The following is a 16,920-nucleotide window of genomic DNA, read 5'->3' as shown; positions in this document are numbered from 1 at the left end:
TACCTGAGGAATTGTAGTTGCATTAAGTATTGGTGCCACAAAGCGATCACATATTACCAGGTCAACATCATAATTTAATGAATTTGCAGTGGTAGTAAAATTGATTACCACGTCATTATTGACCATACACAGAGATATGTTTGGATTCCAATGAACATCTGTAAATGATAATAATACCCAAATAAATGCAAAGGTAACTTATTCCATCTAGGTTTCCATTTAAATGTTTGGATGAATGCAGTTTCAAAATGAAAAAGGCCAAAACTAGTATCATTGTGGAATCAATTGTTTGTTTTGTTGATGCAATTCACAATATAATCCCTCATGCTGCAGACATGAGAGATATTTTATATACTAAACAATATTCACAATGCATAAAATGTGGCAATGCCAATATTTTGTCCTAACTTTGATAAAGGCAAAGCAATGATAAAGTTATAAATGTATAATACTTACAATTAAATATCCTTTAAAAATCTCCTGTGGGAAAACTCATCATAAGTCAGATGATAAGCTATCTTAGGACGTCAGGAGTGTTATGCCGTGCATAGCATGGAGCTACCTATATCTAAAAACCATTTGTCCGCACAATTTGTCTGTCATTCCAGATTTAGATTTAAAATGATCATCAAAAAAGTGTAATTAACCCAGAGTTAAGTTGTTAGGCCATGTTTGGAGTGGGTAGGTCAGAATTTCGTACCACCGGCCAGCATGCTGGTTCCTCCGCTCCATCTGGCACCAAGGCTATTTTCCTGCAGGTGGGATGGTGGTGGTGGGCTACCCGCCTGGAGCATCAGGTAGCCAATTCAACTTGTTAAAGACACATTAAGGCCAATTGTCGAAAGGCTGCCTGGAGTTTTCCAGTTGGCCTCCAGATCTTCCAGTTCCCCTATGGTGGGGTTCCACCACAACAACAAATTTTATTTCCTTCCATCAATATCTTCATTAGGCTCAGGGAATTTCCTGAAAATTTAGAGCCAGAGAGTCATAGGGCGGAACTTTCCATGCCCGTTGGCATCAAGTGTTTGGCGGTGTGAGTGGGCAATATGGCGAGAAGGCCAAAAATCAGTTTCACCACATTGTGAAACTAGTTTTCAATCATCTGCTCTGCCCATCAAGGTGGGCCATGTGCAAATGGCTTCAAGATGGTGAGGGCTCAGGAGACAGTCTCCAGAGGAGATGAGGCCAGATGGAGATGTGAGGGTGTGTGTGACAGTGAGTGGTAATGTCTCTTGAGCTGGCAATGAGTGAGATGCCAGTGAATGTGTGATGGGCTTGAGTGTGTGAGTTTAGAGTGATGAGGTGGATGCCTTACCCTGCGGCACAGATGATGTCATTCATCCTCTACCTGAACTGGATGGCCAATCTCTTCTGTGCAGCATTGGCATTGATCACCACTGCCATCTCCTACCAAGCTGGAGTGGTAATGTTGCTGCCCCTGCTGCAGCCAGAGCGGGGGTAAAGAACACTATGGCAGGTCTCCACAGCATCCAAAAAATGCCGAGGGATTTGTTGCTAAACTTGGGGGCTCAGTCTTCTTGCCTTCCGGGGCCATGTCTTCTTTCCATCAATCCTGGGCTGGGAGCACTGAGAAGTGCGTGCACAGTTGCACTTTAAATGTGGCACCCAGTGTGATGAAACAGCGAGGTGACAGTGTGGCAGGCGAATTGGAGCCCACCCACCCTCGAAACGGTGTGTTTCCTGGGAATGCATGATTAATGAGGCAGGATTGGGACGATACAGTGTGAGAAACTGCCATTGCGGCCAGCGGGTATAATGTTCTTTCCCACCCTCCCCAAAGCACTCAGTGAAAATCTCAGACAATTGTGCCCATAATCTTCTGCCCTGCCCCATCTGGGGTTTGGTGGCGATGGGGTGTATTTAATCAGACAGGTGGGACCCTGCCACTTTGCTGCCTCCACCCTGATTAAGGCCAGGGGGTGGTGGGGGGTGGGATGGGAAAGGCCCATGTTTGGCAGGGCTGGTGCAGCCACCAGGTGGTCACCTAGGAGTGGCAAAACATGGGGTGGGGTGAGGGTGGGGTGGGGGGGGGGCGGGGGGTTGTTGGTGGCAGCAAAAAATTGAATGAACTATTCATGAAGCTATGTAAGTACACAAACTGGCTTCAACAGTGGGCCTGAAAGGTCTAGATCTACTGCTATGCATCCACATATAAATCCAAATTGATTTTTATGTATTTATGTTGCAATCTTTCCCAAAATTTCACTTATACTCCTCATTCTGTTTATGCAACAGTTGTACAAATTTATGCATCTACATGAATATTCCAAGATTGCAAGCCAGTAAATAATATCAAAGAACATAATTTAATTTAGCACACTCTACCTTAATGATTATTGATTGCATAAATTGTGCATTACACCATATAATAACAGTTGCAGGAACACACAGTATTACATCATGTGAGCCATATTACACATTGGGCAGAATTCTCCTGTCAGCGAGCGGGGGTGGGGACCTCTCACCGATGTGTAAAGTAACGAGCGGTGATGTCGGGCGAACATCCCGACATCACTGCGCGTTATTTAGATTTTCAGTTCGGCGAGCATGCAGACTCGGCTGTGCACCTGCCGAACTGTCAAAGGCCAATAAGGCCATTTAAATAGTAATTAATTCAATTAGCTGAGCTGCCCGTCCAACCTCAAGGTTGGCAGACAGGCGAAGAGCCCAGGCGGCCTTCACATTTTTCATAAAACTTCATCCACGGGCGGGGTGAGGTTTCACGAAGTATTTTAAAAATCAATAAAAATTTGAAAAATAATTCTTTCACATGTCCCAGCTCATGTGACATTGAGTGTCACATGAGGGGGACATGTTTTAAAAGTTTTTTATTTCCCTTTATTTAAATTTATACATGTCAAACTGATCTTCCTAAGGCACCTCCATGCCTCCGGGGGTTCTCTGTGCTCTTTCATGCACTTGTGCGAGAGCGCAGGGAACGACTCAGGGAATCCCACCACCCACCCGCACAGGGAGCACTCAGCGCGTCCTGGCAAGCATCACGCTGGGTGGGCCTTAATTGGCCCGCCCACGTAAAATGGCGGCACATCCCCAATCGGGTTCACGCCCAACCCCGCCTGCCCCCCGCACAACCCCTCCAACGGAGGGAAAATTCAGCGCATAGTAATGTGTATTTCTTCTAGTACATATGCTATCAGAAGTGTAGACAATGAGAATGTACAATCAGTATAATAATATTCTTTTTCATATAAAACAAAGCTGTAATTGTAAATGCAGAAATTTTATTCATACTAATGGAGTAGTCATTTTCAAATGTTAATTGTGGCAGAGGTATGTGGGGGAGTGCAAGGCTCAAGGTTCACCTAGGAAGCCTAATTCTTTGCACCACACCTGATGGACAGCCTACCTGCTCTGCCGCAAATTGCCCACTTAAGGGCATAACCCGTTGCTGCTGGTATTCACCTGGGGGAAGGTGTCAGGGGGCGGGGTGCTCATCCTTGAGGGATCATGACAAGCAAACCAAGTGTTTGAGGCATCGGAAAGGGGGAGGCCACTGAGAACCATCCCCTGCACTTGCTACCCACACCCCTCAGCCCCCTCTCTGCAACCCCCTTCCTGTAATGCCCTTCCCGCCATCATTCACCTGTGCCCAGGTCCCTCCTCAATCCTAGGCTTGGGGTGTCATACCAGCCACAGTCGCTGCCTCTCTAGTGGAGTTGCTGAGGGCAGAAGAGCTGCTGGCCTCACATGGCTGACACCTCTCAGCGGACAGGACTCCTGCCCCCAGGGTCCTTGATCCGGTGAAGGCCTGCCGCTGGCCTGTCAAGTGCTTGAGTGGTACAAAATATGGTGGGCCTTCCTGAAAAGAGACAATGTGGGGGTCTCACCGGCTCTCCAGCCGGTGGCAGAGACTGCTGTCAGCTCCACAAGAGTCTGCTCATAGAGTTCTTAGGGCACAGAAGGAGACCATTGCTCTGAAATAATGGTGCAAGCATAGCATAAAGCTAAGTTCCAGTGCTAATGACTTAAGAAATTCAGGCATGTGACTTACACCATAGCTCCCTCTTATCTTTTGCACCAATTCTACAACATCTTCCTTTATGCACACATTTATCCTGGATTCTACATTCTGGCATATGCTAATCTGTTTGGCGGGAAGTTTTGGTTTAATTACCAGTTGGCATGATCAGCACAGAGGCCAGAGTAAATTTTGGCTTATCTTTTGATTTACATTGAAATTCCCAGTCAATGTCATTAAGAACCATGTGTGTATAATACTTTTACATGAGGATGATGGTGTTTGTGCCCTCAAGGAATCTTTCTGCTAAAGACAAGCAATAAAGTTCATTTTTAGTGACCTTTTTAAAAAAGATTTGCTTACCTTCGCAGTTTTTATGATTTTTCATTATCACATCATCACAAGCTACATAATAAAAAAAAGTTATATTGTTAGGTTCACAAATGCTGTATCGCAATCTATAGTGAACTTACTCCAAGATGCATTGAACTGGCTTCAAATAGAACTATGATATCAGTCTAGATTTTTCAACTGGGCAGTGGGCATTGTCTGGTACATCACACAAAGGTCATTATTAACAGATGCATCTTCACAATGGACTTCAGCAAACTACTTGACCACAAGGGTCACCAGAGGAGAGCCATATTCTGCTACCTGACACATACACTCACACGTATACATATCACGGTCTACTGTAGGAATCAGAAGCTGAAACACAGGCTGATTTCCCTCTTCCCTAATCCTGATGCACTGAAACTAATTGTACCACTCTTTCCTTCAGTCAGGTGAGATTAGCTAACACAGCAAAAGCCATTGGTCAACCCGGGGATCTTCTGCATGGCTTACCTGTTCTCTGCATAAACTCACTGAGTCATCATTAGATTAATTATCACATCAGTATTTAGAAGAAAGAGCTGAATGAGGATTTCAGACTTTGTTTATAAAGGTGGATAAGAACATAAGAAATAGGAGCAGAGGTAGGCCATATGGCCCCTTGACCCTGCACTTTCAATAAGATCATGGCTGCATCAACTCCACTTCCCCCCACCCTACCCACCATGACCCTCAATTCCCTTGGTACCCAAAAATCTATTAATTTTGTCTTGAATATACTCAACGAGTGAGCATCCATAGCCCTCTGGATTCACAACCATCTTCACCCTCTGTCCTAAATGCCTGACCCCTTATACTGATACCAAAATGCCTGAGTCTAGACTTATCAACCAGAGTAAACACTCTCAGCACCTAGCCTGTCAGGCCCTCGAAGATTTTTTTATGTTTCAATAAGTTTACCGCTCATTCTTTTAAACTCCTCAGAATATAAGCCCATTCTACTCATCTCTCCTCATAAGGCCATCTTCTCAATCTCAGGAATAAATCTAGTGAATCTTTGTTGTACACACTCTAGGACAAGTATACCCTTCCTTAGTTAGGGAAACCAAAACTGTATGCAGTACTTTAGGTGTGATCTCACGGAAGCCCAATGTAATGCAGTAAGACTACCTTATTCTTGTAATCCAACTTCCTTCCAATAAGGCCAATATACCATTTGCCTTCCTACCTGCCTGTACCTTTCTCTGGTTTGTGTATAAGGACACCTAAATCCTTTTGAACATCAACATTTACTGGTCCTTCTCCTTTTAAATAAAATTCTGCTTTTCTACTCTTGTGACCAAAGTGGATAATTTCATATGTTGCCACATTATGCTGCATCTGCTACCTCCTTGCCCAATCATTTAACTGGTCTATATTCCTTTGTAACTTCTTTGCTTTCACTCTACAGCTTAGTTTCCCACCAAGCCTTGTAGGTTATGAAATCAGTGGAACAACTGTAAAGATCAGTAAACGGAGAATGGTTAAAACAAACCTTATTGAAACTTAATATGATGTTTCAATGCAGTTGAGAATTCTTCAGCAAGTAAGAATGAGGTTTTAATTTTAAAAATTCTTTTGTCATTTACTCAGAAAGCTAACTGAAAATTGAAAGGTGGCTAATGGCACTCCAAATGCTAAGGATGGAGGAATTCCCTAACATCCAGTTGATGATCATTAAGTGAGACCACAAATTATCAAAAGCACCAACACAACTTTATCAAAGGTAAATTTTCACTGCAATGCTGAGGGGTGGAGAATACCATGATTGATTTTTTGAAGGGATAACTCTTTAAAGTATTTTTACAAGTAGAGGCACTGTTTGAAGAGCAATCCCACCCTCCTCCCCACCAATAATTGGTTATGGTGGTCAAGGTACTTAGGAAAATAATTTAGCTAATAAACAAGATATAGACCACACAGAATGCTTACATGGTGTGAAAAAACTTGCTAATTTCTCAGGTGGGAATTCATCAATATTTGATGTTGGGATGTTGAAAGCGTTCACAAAGTACCAGGTTTCTGGATCAACAGGATATTCAGCATAATGAAACTGCCACTTGAAAAAGGAAGAAATGTTTAAGGTAATAAGATATGACATTTCAGGAAAGTTTACAGTATTTATAATTTCCTGTATAATCCTATAAAATTCTGAAATATAATGTATCCCATGATACTGATTAAAGAAAGAGAATTTTTTTTTCATTAGAAAAGACATTAGGATCCTCTGAGAATACATGTCAGACACCAACAATCATTCAAAAATAATTTTCAGAATTTCCTACAGTAATTATGTTGTTGAGCTGTGTTATGGTTAGTGCCTCACATTTATACAGTCAAGTTCAAAACAATGGAATTAACGTAAGAGAAAATTATATTTAATGAGTTCCTGTTTAAGCACAAGTTTACACGTTATTTTATGAATGTTAGCTTATCCTTGGTATAATATGCTTTAAATTCATCAGGGTGTCTGTATAACTCACTGGTTGACCTTGAGGATTTCGTGCCCTTTTGAACAAGGCACTGTAATTGCATCGAAGACAGATTCCTTGTCCATTTTGAATGCATATCATAGTAGCGCGAAGTTCTTGAATACTTCCTGGAAAAACAAATTACTTTTAGAAGATGTAAGGAACATAATAATTTTCACTTATATGGCACCCTTAATGTGGTAAAGTACATACGAATTAGGAGGGGTCGGCCCCTCAAGCTTGCTCTGCTGTTAAATAAGATCATGGCTGACCTAAAATATCCTAAATAAAAAATAGCTCAAAAATCACCAAAATGTAATAAAAAATAGCTCAAAAATCACCCAAATATTGCTGCCATCATCAAAATTTTAAAAATTAGATGAACCTTTCAGTTGAGTGAATAGAATGTTGCCAACGTATACAGACTCTAACTTTAAAACGTATTGTTTTCTTCTTTGATCTATTATTATCCACTGTGTCTGTCTATCTCATGTTATTACAAATCTATTAGGGAAATCCAGAAGCATATACAAAATGAATGAAAGGTTCCCTCAACTGTATCTGTTGTCCACATTTTTTTTTAGCATTTTGAATCGATTGGTTGCAATCCTGCTTATCATCATTCAGGCATGTTTGTACGTTTTTGATCATAAAAAAGGCAATTCTGAAAAAAAAATTAAACTTGAAAACTTCATCATACCTAATTATCTAAATCCTTTTATGTATTCCATACTGGAAGTTCCAGCGCAACTTGCATAGATTGGATAAATGTGGATTAATTAAGGAATGGATTTGTTAAGGGTAAATTGTGTTTCACTAACTTCATTGAGTCTTTTGCTGAGGTGAGAGAGAGACTGATGAGAATAATGCAGCTGATGTGACATGCACAGACTTCCAAAAGAAGTTTGATAAATTGCCACATAATAGGTTTGACAGCAAAGTTAAAGCCCATAGAATAAAAGGGATAGCGGCAATTAAGTTGACTGTTGACAGGATACAGAGTAGCAGTGAATGGTTGTTTCTTGGACTGGAGGTAAGCATATGATGGGAATTCCAGGGTTCAGTACTAGAATGACCACTTTCTTGATCTATATTAATGACCTAGACTTGGGTGCACAGGGCACAGTTTCAAATTTGCGAAGACATAAAGCTTGAAAGTATTATGAGCTGTGAGGATAGTAATCGAATTCAAGGGGTCATAGCCAAGCTGATGGAATGGGCAGACACCAGGATAAAATTTAATACAGAGGAGTGCAGAGGAAAAACAAAGAGGGGCAATATAAACTAAATAACTTAATTCTAAAGGTGCTGAAGGAGCAGCGGGATCTTGAAGTATAAGTGCACAAATCACTGAAGGTGGCAGGGAAGATTGAGAAATCTGTCAGTAAGGCATAGCAATCCTGGGTTTTATAAGTAGAGATATAGATTACAAAAGCAAGGAAGTTATGGTGAAACTTTATAAGGCATTGGTTTTGTATTGTATTATTTGGAGTATTGTGTCCGATTGCCGTAAAAACCCATCTGGTTCACTAATGTCCTTTAGGGAAGGAAATCTGCTGTCATTACCTGGTCTGGCCTACATGTGACTCCAGACCCACAGCAATGCGGTTGGCTCTTAAATGCTCCCTGAATAAGTGTAATTAGGGATGGACAATAAATGCTGGCCTAGCCAGCAACCCATACATCCCATGAATGAATAAAAAAAAATTCACACTTTAGGGAGGATGTGAAGGCATTGGAGAGGATGTAAAAAAGATTTATGAGAATGGTTCCAGGATTGAAGGACTATCTAGCTATATAGATAAATTGGAGAAGCTGGAGTTGTTTTTCTTAGAGAAGAGAAGGTTGGAAGAAGATTTGGCAGAGTTGGAGATCATGAGGGATCCGGAGACAGTAGATAGAGAAGGATTGAGAACCTGAAGGCACCGATTTAAAATGAATGGCAAAAGAAACAACAGTGACTTGAAAAAAAAACTTATTTTACGCAGCAAGTAATTAGAATCTGGAATGCACTGCCTGAGAGTGTGGTGGAGGTATACTCAATTGCAGCTTTCAAAAGGGAATTGAATAATTGTCTAAAGTGAAAAAACTTGCAGGCTGGGGAGTGGAATTAGCTGAGTTGCTCTTGCAGATGGTTAGTATGGGCACGATAGGCTAAATGGCCTCCTTCTGTGCTGTAGTCATTCTTTGGTTCTATATAGCAAGGGAGGTTAAAAAAGACCATATTATTCTACTCATCATGCAAAGCCATGGGAGAATTAACACTAATTCTTAAAAGCCCAGAAATATAAATGTATAAAATTAAATATATTTTATATACAACATACATAAGTTATTTTGAAAGTAAGTCTTACCATCTGGGCTGATGATCCAGCTGATATTAAGCACTGGAAGCTGACTTTTTTCAGACAGTTGTAGCTGAACTTTAAGATCTAAAATATCTGAAGGGGTCCTTTCATGTGACATTGTCCACTCTGATGGAGGTTCATTAACTAATGAAAAAGGATTCTATTTTAGATTTTATGTACATTAACAATATCCTTAAAAAGAATATAATTCACAAGCATGATACTTGAAACGGATTCAATAAATGCAGTGTTTATATCTAACTACAGACACTGGCCGGGATTTTCCGTGCTATTGGTGTCGGGCGGACAATATGGCACAATCGGTTTCACAACAGCGTGAAACCAGTTCATGATCGTCCACCCAGCCCGCCGATCACGGCCACATTCTCCACCATCAGAGTCGAGAACCTCATTGTAATACATCAGCACATTATTATTAGGCCTGCCCGCCAGGATCGTTAAACCCCAACACTGGATCGTCCGCCCACGTCGGCGGGAAAGCACACTGGTGTAGAACATGCCTTCACAACTGTAACGTGCAGAAGTCAGGATTTACCCAGCAGGGCTTTGCTCACATTGTGGACAACTGAGGAACAGAAGATGCTGAAGCCTAACATCAACAGCACACTGGAAGAATGTCCATGGCATGCTGGGCGGATTCTCATGGATATGGCTCTGCTGCGAAGCAGTGCATGGAAGTTGGAAAGTCACCGTTGATGCTCACAACACATAAAATGTCGAGGGGGTGGGAGAGGAAGGGCTAGGATCAGCTGGGAGAAGACGAGATGTCAGAGGGTGGGTGAGGTTGGTGGGGGGGGAATGAAGGTGTCAGGATGGGATGAGGTTGGGGGTGTGTGAATGAAGGTGTCGGGGTATTGGGGGTGGAGGGAGGTTGGGAGGAACAACGGGGGGACGAGGGGGTAAGTGGAGAGAAGGCGACAACTGAGGAGGTAGGTGTTGGGGGGGGTGGAAGGTGCATGGGAAGGAGTGCGGAGAGGGAAGTCCGGGGGGAGGAGGGGATGCGGAGAGGTGAGGGAGTCCGGTGGGAGGAAGGGGTGCAGAGAGGTGAAGAGGTGAGGGAATCCCGGGGGAAGGAAGGGTTATGGAGGGGGCGGAAGGGGCACAGAATGCGGGGGGAAGGGGTGCGGAGGGGGATGATGTGCAGATGTACGTGCACGGGAGGGGTCAGATAGGTCCATGTCTGCCTCCTGGGGAGCGAACAGAGGGTGGGCGTGGTATGGAGGAAGGGTGAGAATGACCAAGGGCAGAATGAGGTGGGAGAGTGAGGATTCAATCCCTGGAGGCAGAAACAGACCCTGGGGACGGGAAGGAGGAGGTTGGGGAGATGAATGTGGATGGGGGTGGGATTTTCAGGAAGGAAGGGAATGTACACATTCACCAAGACATCCCTGAAGAAAAAGGCTTGTGGCTGGTAGGCAACAAAGGGGAGGTGGAAAGTGATGCTGGGCAGTGGGCGCTGGAAGGTTGGGGGGGTGTCGGGGGAGGTCCTCAACTGTGATGGGGAAGAGGAAATGGGTGACCGGGGAGGATAAAAGATGGGAGATTGCACAATGCAGTGAAACCAAACCATCCTTGCTAAATCAAAAGTGAAACAAGGGTCATGGTGGGCGAGATCATGTGCTACATGGGAATGTGATCAGTGGGTGGACGGAGATGCAGGGCAGCTCAGATGGACAACTGAAAGTGAACCCCGGCAAGCAGCATTCAAAATGCTCAGGCCATTGAGATGAGTGTGAAATGTGAAGGATCCGCGTGCATGTAAGTGTGCTTGTATGAAGTTCCGAAAGGCCCTGCCACACACACACTTTTCCCTCCAGAATCACTTGTGGGCCGGCTGCTCCCTCTGCAGTGACAGGTCTTCCATGCTGCTTATTTCCACCTATTCATTGGAGGAGGAGTCCTCTTGGCTGCAGATGAGGACATGGTTGGAGCTGAGGCTCTGGCTGGCTAAGGGCATTGGTTCCTTGGCAGAGCTCCCTCAGAACCAAGGTAGAGATAAGTAGTGCATAGCAGCAGAGTCAAAAGCAGGAGAGAGAGCACTCACAGTTTCGTTGAGGGAGGGATTATGTGGTGCAGGATCCTCACACGGATGTGCACCGCTGACCTCACCGTTGCTGCAGGCAAGGTCCACATCCTCACCAGTCAGTGCAAACACAATCTTCAAAGTAAGTGGGGGGGCCTAATGTGGGCCACTCCACCCGAGGTCTGGTACCTCTCCCTGCTGATGTAAACAGATGAAGAGAGAGTGTGAGCAGGACACATGGTACTGTGTGGAATGTTTGTGTTGTGAGTGGCAACATGGACAGGAATAAGAATGTGAGCTCAAGAGGATATGAGCCTGATGGAGATGTGAGGGTGCGTGTGAGAGTTCGTGGTGTTGTCCCTTGAGGTGTGAGATCCCTGCAGGTGTATGATGGGTTTGTGAGTGCGTGAGCTGAGAGTGATGAGAAGAGCGAGTTCCCTGGCAGAACGGATGAGATCATTCATCCTGTAGTGGCACCTCTTTTGCAGGGCATTTGCACTAACGAGTGCTGCCACCACCTCCCAAGCCTGATTGGTAATGCCACTGCCCATCCTGTAGCCAGAGTGGAGGTAAAGGACATTGCAGTGGGCCTCCACGGCATCCAAAAGGCATTGCAGCAACGTTGTAGTCTTCTTGCCTTTTGTGGACATCTTCCCTGCAGTAATCGTGGCCTGGAAGCAGAGACGTGGGCATGCGACTGGACTTTAAATAGGTGCCTGGTGTGATGAAGCGGCGAGGTGATGGCGGGCAGGCGAATTTGAGCCCACCTACCATTGAAGCGGCATGTTTCCAGGGAACGTATAAATAATGTGGTGGGATTGGAATGATACAGCATGAAAACCTGCCATCACGGCCAGCAGGTAAAACACCTCACTACCACACTTAGTGCAAATCGGGGACAATTTCACCCACTGGGTAAGTTCACAATTCCATGTCTGTCTCTTACACTTGTCTTAAGCCTGCTGCTTTGTTAAGATCAATATGAGAGCTTTCTTTTAATTTTGCTATGCTGCCTGGAGATCCGGAATCCAGGGCTTGAAAACTTACAAAAGAATCATCTCGGTTCACATCAACAATGGTCACACAGATAGTCTGCTCAGTTGTCTGTAGGAAAGTATTTGAATCTGAAATCCAGAGGACCAGCTGAATAAACACATATGGGAACTGAAGTGATGAGACTCGGTAAATGCACAGAAATTGCATGAAGTTTTAAATCACCTACTGAAGAGGAGACTTTTTTTGGAAGAAACTGACAGATGAGCATGATTTAGTTTACTCAGTAAGTACAGTTATACAGATCAGGAAAATTCCAGTTTCGATCCCATATCCTCCTTAGGTATAACAGCTCATTCAAATCTCTGCTACTCACATCCAATTGCTGGATATGAGCTGAACCCGTACTATTCTCATGGAGAGAGGGAAACTGGAGAGAGAATTGTTTCTACTCTGTGGCACACAGAGAAAAGGGGAACAGAGGTCAAGGATTCTCATTGGAAAAAACAAGGAGGTCGACAGGTTTTAAGCTGGGTGCTATTAGACTATGGGATGATTCGCCACAATGACTGTTGGGAAATTGTAATATTATTTAAAAGGGAATGAGCTAAATAAAAAAGGAGGAATATAAAGAGATCTGTAGGTAAAATGGGTCACAGGATAGATTCCCAGCAGCAGCAGGGGCACTGAGGACTGAAAAGCCTCCTCCTGTGCAGTAATTCCTATGTTTCTATGAAAATTCCCCTTTATGGACTCATAGCCCAGCAGTAGTTTAGAAATGTTGATTCTGAGCTGAGTTTAGGGTGATTGCGCCCTGTGAAAAGTGCCCCAAACACAGAACCTGCTGCCTTTGTGCATTCTTTCCATTTGGTTCAGGTCAGTCTGTGCCAGGCAGCTTTGATGGAGGAAATCAGAATACAGGTTGGATCTGGCTGAGGCTCCCAATTCAGAGTTGTCATCTCCACACCTGAGTCAAATGCTGAGAAGAAATGGAGATCAGGCCGGTTTTAAGATGCATTGCCTGGGGAGCCAGACCATACCCGATGCAATGCAAGGGAATTCTGACTATAGCTGGAGGGTGAATATCAGTGAGTTATAGGATTAATAATATTAACAGGTAGGGTAAAAGGATGTCACACCCATTACTATCAGTGAGTATTACTGATGATTGTGAGAGGAATCTTATTGTTACCAGTAACACTATTAGTAATCTGTGCAATTTTGGGGAGTTACTTTGGAATCAAAAGTCCTCCTTTATTGAGAATCCCTCCCCAACTGCTCTCCATTTCCCTTTTTCTCCTGCTCATGAATAGCCTCCTGGTTCTCAGAACATCTTCCACAACAGCTGCTGGCATGAAACCACATGCAAGGATGCTCAACTAGAGGGGATCCAACTTTTACAAGGTAAATGCAGTAACATTTGATGTCACATGACCAGATATCTAGGAATATCTCCGAGAGTTACCAACCCTTTTGGTCAGCTTTGAGTGTTTTATGTCATGATACAATCAATGTTCACTCATCGAAGGACAAAATTAATTAGTTCCAGGCATTTAACAGGCCAGAAATGGAGCCAGTGATCTAGTGACAGTTTGAAAAACTCACAATAAAAGTGGGTTTACACTCCCATTGGAAACAAAGTTGGACTATTTTTGTTTTCAAAAGTAGCTAACGGATGACGCATTTGCCATCAGCTGTACTGTAATAGTGCAAGAGTTCCTCAAGTCAAATATTTATTGTTGCATCAGGAAGCGAGGATGGAAAGAGAAAAATCTGCAGCAGAATGACAAGGTTAGAACTGGGAGGTCTTGTGGCAAACTGGGTAGTGTCCTTATGTTTGAGCCAGAAGCTCTGGGGTCGAGTCCCACCACAGGACTCGATTGCTCCAGAAGGTGCATTCTTGGTGCGGCCAAGCAGGTTGATTGTCAACCTATAAATCCTATGGCAGGTGGTAAGAATGGGAGAGTTTCCTGCTCAGCCAGAACCACATGGTAGCTGCAGTGCAACAGCCCTCCAAGTTAAGACTCCATGTGTAAGCTCTTGCCACAGGTTAGCGTCCTCTTCATTTTGAGGTGCTGTTAGAGAAGAGAGATTTGAACTAAAGTAATAGGAGGGGAACAGAGTAGAACGAAGGTTGTTTAACCAGAATGATCAAGTGCTTTGTTCAGTGCTTGATCTCATTGGATTCACATCCCAATTTCATGTATATGCAGCCAGTGGACAAGATTCCACATCAAAAGTGTGAACTTGGAATATTGATCCTTGTTTTTATAAACAGGTGCCTTAAGCATTAGACCCATGTATCTTATTTTTTCCCTGTGCATTAAAAAGCAACAATAAATTTATTTTTATGGCACCTTTAAGGTAATAAAATATCCCAAGGTGCTTCACAGGACTATTACAAAGCAAAATAAAGCAAAGCTTAAAATTATAACTCTGCAAACTAAATTTCTTCAAACCACAGGAAATAATAATAGGAGATTGGGGGAGTACCCACATGAGGCAGATGACTAAAAACTTGGTCAAAGAGGTAGTTTTTAAGGAGCACCTTAATGGAGGAGAGAGAGGTAGAGAAGTGATGAGGTTTGAGCATTAGGCATGGAGATCCAGAGTTTAAGGCATTGGCAGCTGATGGCATGATCACCAATGGTAGGGTGACTAAAATCGGGGATGTTCAGGAGGCCAGAATAAGAGTTCAAATATCTTGGAGGATTATACATGTACCAAAATAATGTGTATGTGCAGAACATTGAGAATTAATTAGGAAAATACACACTTACATTGCTTTCTTTCGCAGGTTATCTGTCAACAGAAAAAAAGTGTTCATTTCAAAAGAGGTGAATTGGAACAGAATACTATTATCTACCTCAAATACATTTAATATTTATTATGCTATATGGTGCACAAAAATGTAGCTGCAGGAAGAAGGTTGCAAATTCTAATGCAAAGGATATGAAGATTTTGAATCAATGAATCAGCTTGTGGTTAATTTTACCTGACAGAGATTAGATATTTAAATGGAAAAAGTTAATTTATGCAGTTGGTCACCACAATACTTTAAATAAGACATTCAAATTATAAGACTAAACTTTGTCAATTTTTACAAAAAGAAATTATAACTTTTGAATTCAATATGCTTCTACAATTCTGATAATAAGCAGTTCCATCAATATGTTACTCAGTGCTGCTGTCAACTTTTACATTTGTCATCAGCTGCAGCCAAACTTACTCTTGAAAATTTTGGATCAAATTCCTGGAGTGGCAATCACCATCGGGTGGGCAGGGTTGGGGGGAGATCAAGTGGTCGGGGGCAGGGTAGTCAGTCGAGGTAGGGGTAGTCGAGGGCTGGGGGGGTGGTTGGGTGGTCAGTCAGGAGGTGGGGGTAGTTGGGAGTAGGGGTGGTTGGGTGGGCAGGGTGTGAGGGAGGATGGGGGAGGTCAGGTGTTCAGGGGGTTAGCCGGTGGGGTGGTGGAGCAGCCGTGGTGGGGGGGGGGAGCACATTGGTTGTGGGGGGGAGGGTTGGCGGAGCAGCAGTCGGGGTGGGGGTGGCAGAGAAGTCAGGGTTGGGGGGGGGGGGGATGGTCAGTCAGGAGGTGGAGGTAACTGGGGGGTGCGGGTGGTTGGCTGTGCAGGGTGTTAGCTGGTGGGGTGGGGGAGTAATTGAAGTGGGGAGGAGGTCGGGGCATGATGGAGTAATCGGGGGGAAGTCGCAGAGTAGGTGTTGTAGTCGGGGGAGGTGGGGGAGTAGTCGGGGGGGGTAGTGGGGAGTAGTTGGGGGTTTAGGGGGTGAGGGAGTAATCGGGGTGGGAGTGGTCGGAGTAGTCGAGGGAGGTGGGGGAGTAGTCCGGGGGGTGGGGTATCAGGTGCTCAGGGTGTGGGGTGAGGGTTCAAAGATTCAGTCAGGGTGGGAGAGAGGGGATGGGGAGGTCAGGTGGTCAGCTGGAGTGTCAGGGATAGTCAGGCTGTGGGGATCGGGTGCTCAGGGGGCAGGGTCGTTGGGGAGCATAGTCGGGGTGGCGGTGTGCTTTGTCAGTGGTGGGCTAGCTCTGTGTGGGTGGAGGAGAAGGGTGAACATCGTCAGGAAGAGGAGACAACAAGCTGCGAGTTCTTCAGTGCTTTACCACTCCAGCTGGTTTACTTAGCAAGTATAAAGCCAGTGGAACTCCACGAAAAACTCCAAGTAAATTCATGTAAAGACGAGGCTAAGTATAGGACAAACAGCTCAAATCTGGGTTCTGGCCAATCATGCAGAAATCTGGAAAGTGTAAAACCTCCAGTTGGAAGTTTAAATTTCCATTGGATGTAGTGGCGATGTGCTTATGTCCGAACTTCCAATGCTTACTGCACATATGTTTCAAGGTACCTCTGGTTTCCAACTATCCGAAGACCAGAAGATCTGGCTACAGCCAGGTGACTGTAGTATTGGTCTAACCCTAAAGGTAATCCTGAATCTAAACTAAAAATATTTTATCTAAACCAATAAATTACTAGTTGAAAAAAATGCTACCAGAAAGAAGTATGTGTAAAAACCAGTGGGCGTTGCATTGTAATGTCTCCCATCAACTGACATACAAGGATATTAAGACAAATAAGACATTACTAGTGAATTTTGGCTCTGAACTGATATTGTACACTTGATAATTTTAAGGTTTCTTTAAGCAATGTAAACAACATAATGAGAGATTTTGGTCC

General features: G+C 43.9%; 1 protein-coding gene across 3 annotated transcripts in view; it reads right to left on the bottom strand.

Annotated features, from left to right (window-relative positions):
- Positions 1 to 16,920, bottom strand: part of LOC121279601 (interleukin-17 receptor B) — a 36,320-nt gene that overhangs the window by 17,597 nt on the left and 1,803 nt on the right. For 2 of the 3 annotated variants that reach the window (XM_041190753.1, XM_041190755.1), the window contains exons 2-7: positions 15,009 to 15,030; positions 9,198 to 9,335; positions 6,856 to 6,971; positions 6,305 to 6,431; positions 4,364 to 4,405; positions 4 to 158 (exon numbers count right to left, since the gene is read on the bottom strand). In XM_041190753.1, the coding sequence (XP_041046687.1) occupies positions 4 to 158; positions 4,364 to 4,405; positions 6,305 to 6,431; positions 6,856 to 6,971; positions 9,198 to 9,335; positions 15,009 to 15,030 (600 nt within the window). The remainder of the gene's footprint in view (positions 1 to 3; positions 159 to 4,363; positions 4,406 to 6,304; positions 6,432 to 6,855; positions 6,972 to 9,197; positions 9,336 to 15,008; positions 15,031 to 16,920) is intronic. The other variant, XM_041190754.1, reaches the window with a different exon arrangement.

The sequence above is a fragment of the Carcharodon carcharias genome, chromosome 7 (assembly GCF_017639515.1).
Source record: "Carcharodon carcharias isolate sCarCar2 chromosome 7, sCarCar2.pri, whole genome shotgun sequence".
In the NCBI taxonomy this organism is placed as follows: Eukaryota; Metazoa; Chordata; class Chondrichthyes; order Lamniformes; family Lamnidae; genus Carcharodon; species Carcharodon carcharias.
The sequence above is the reverse complement of the archived record's forward strand: the minus strand, read 5'-3'. Positions and strand labels throughout refer to the sequence as shown.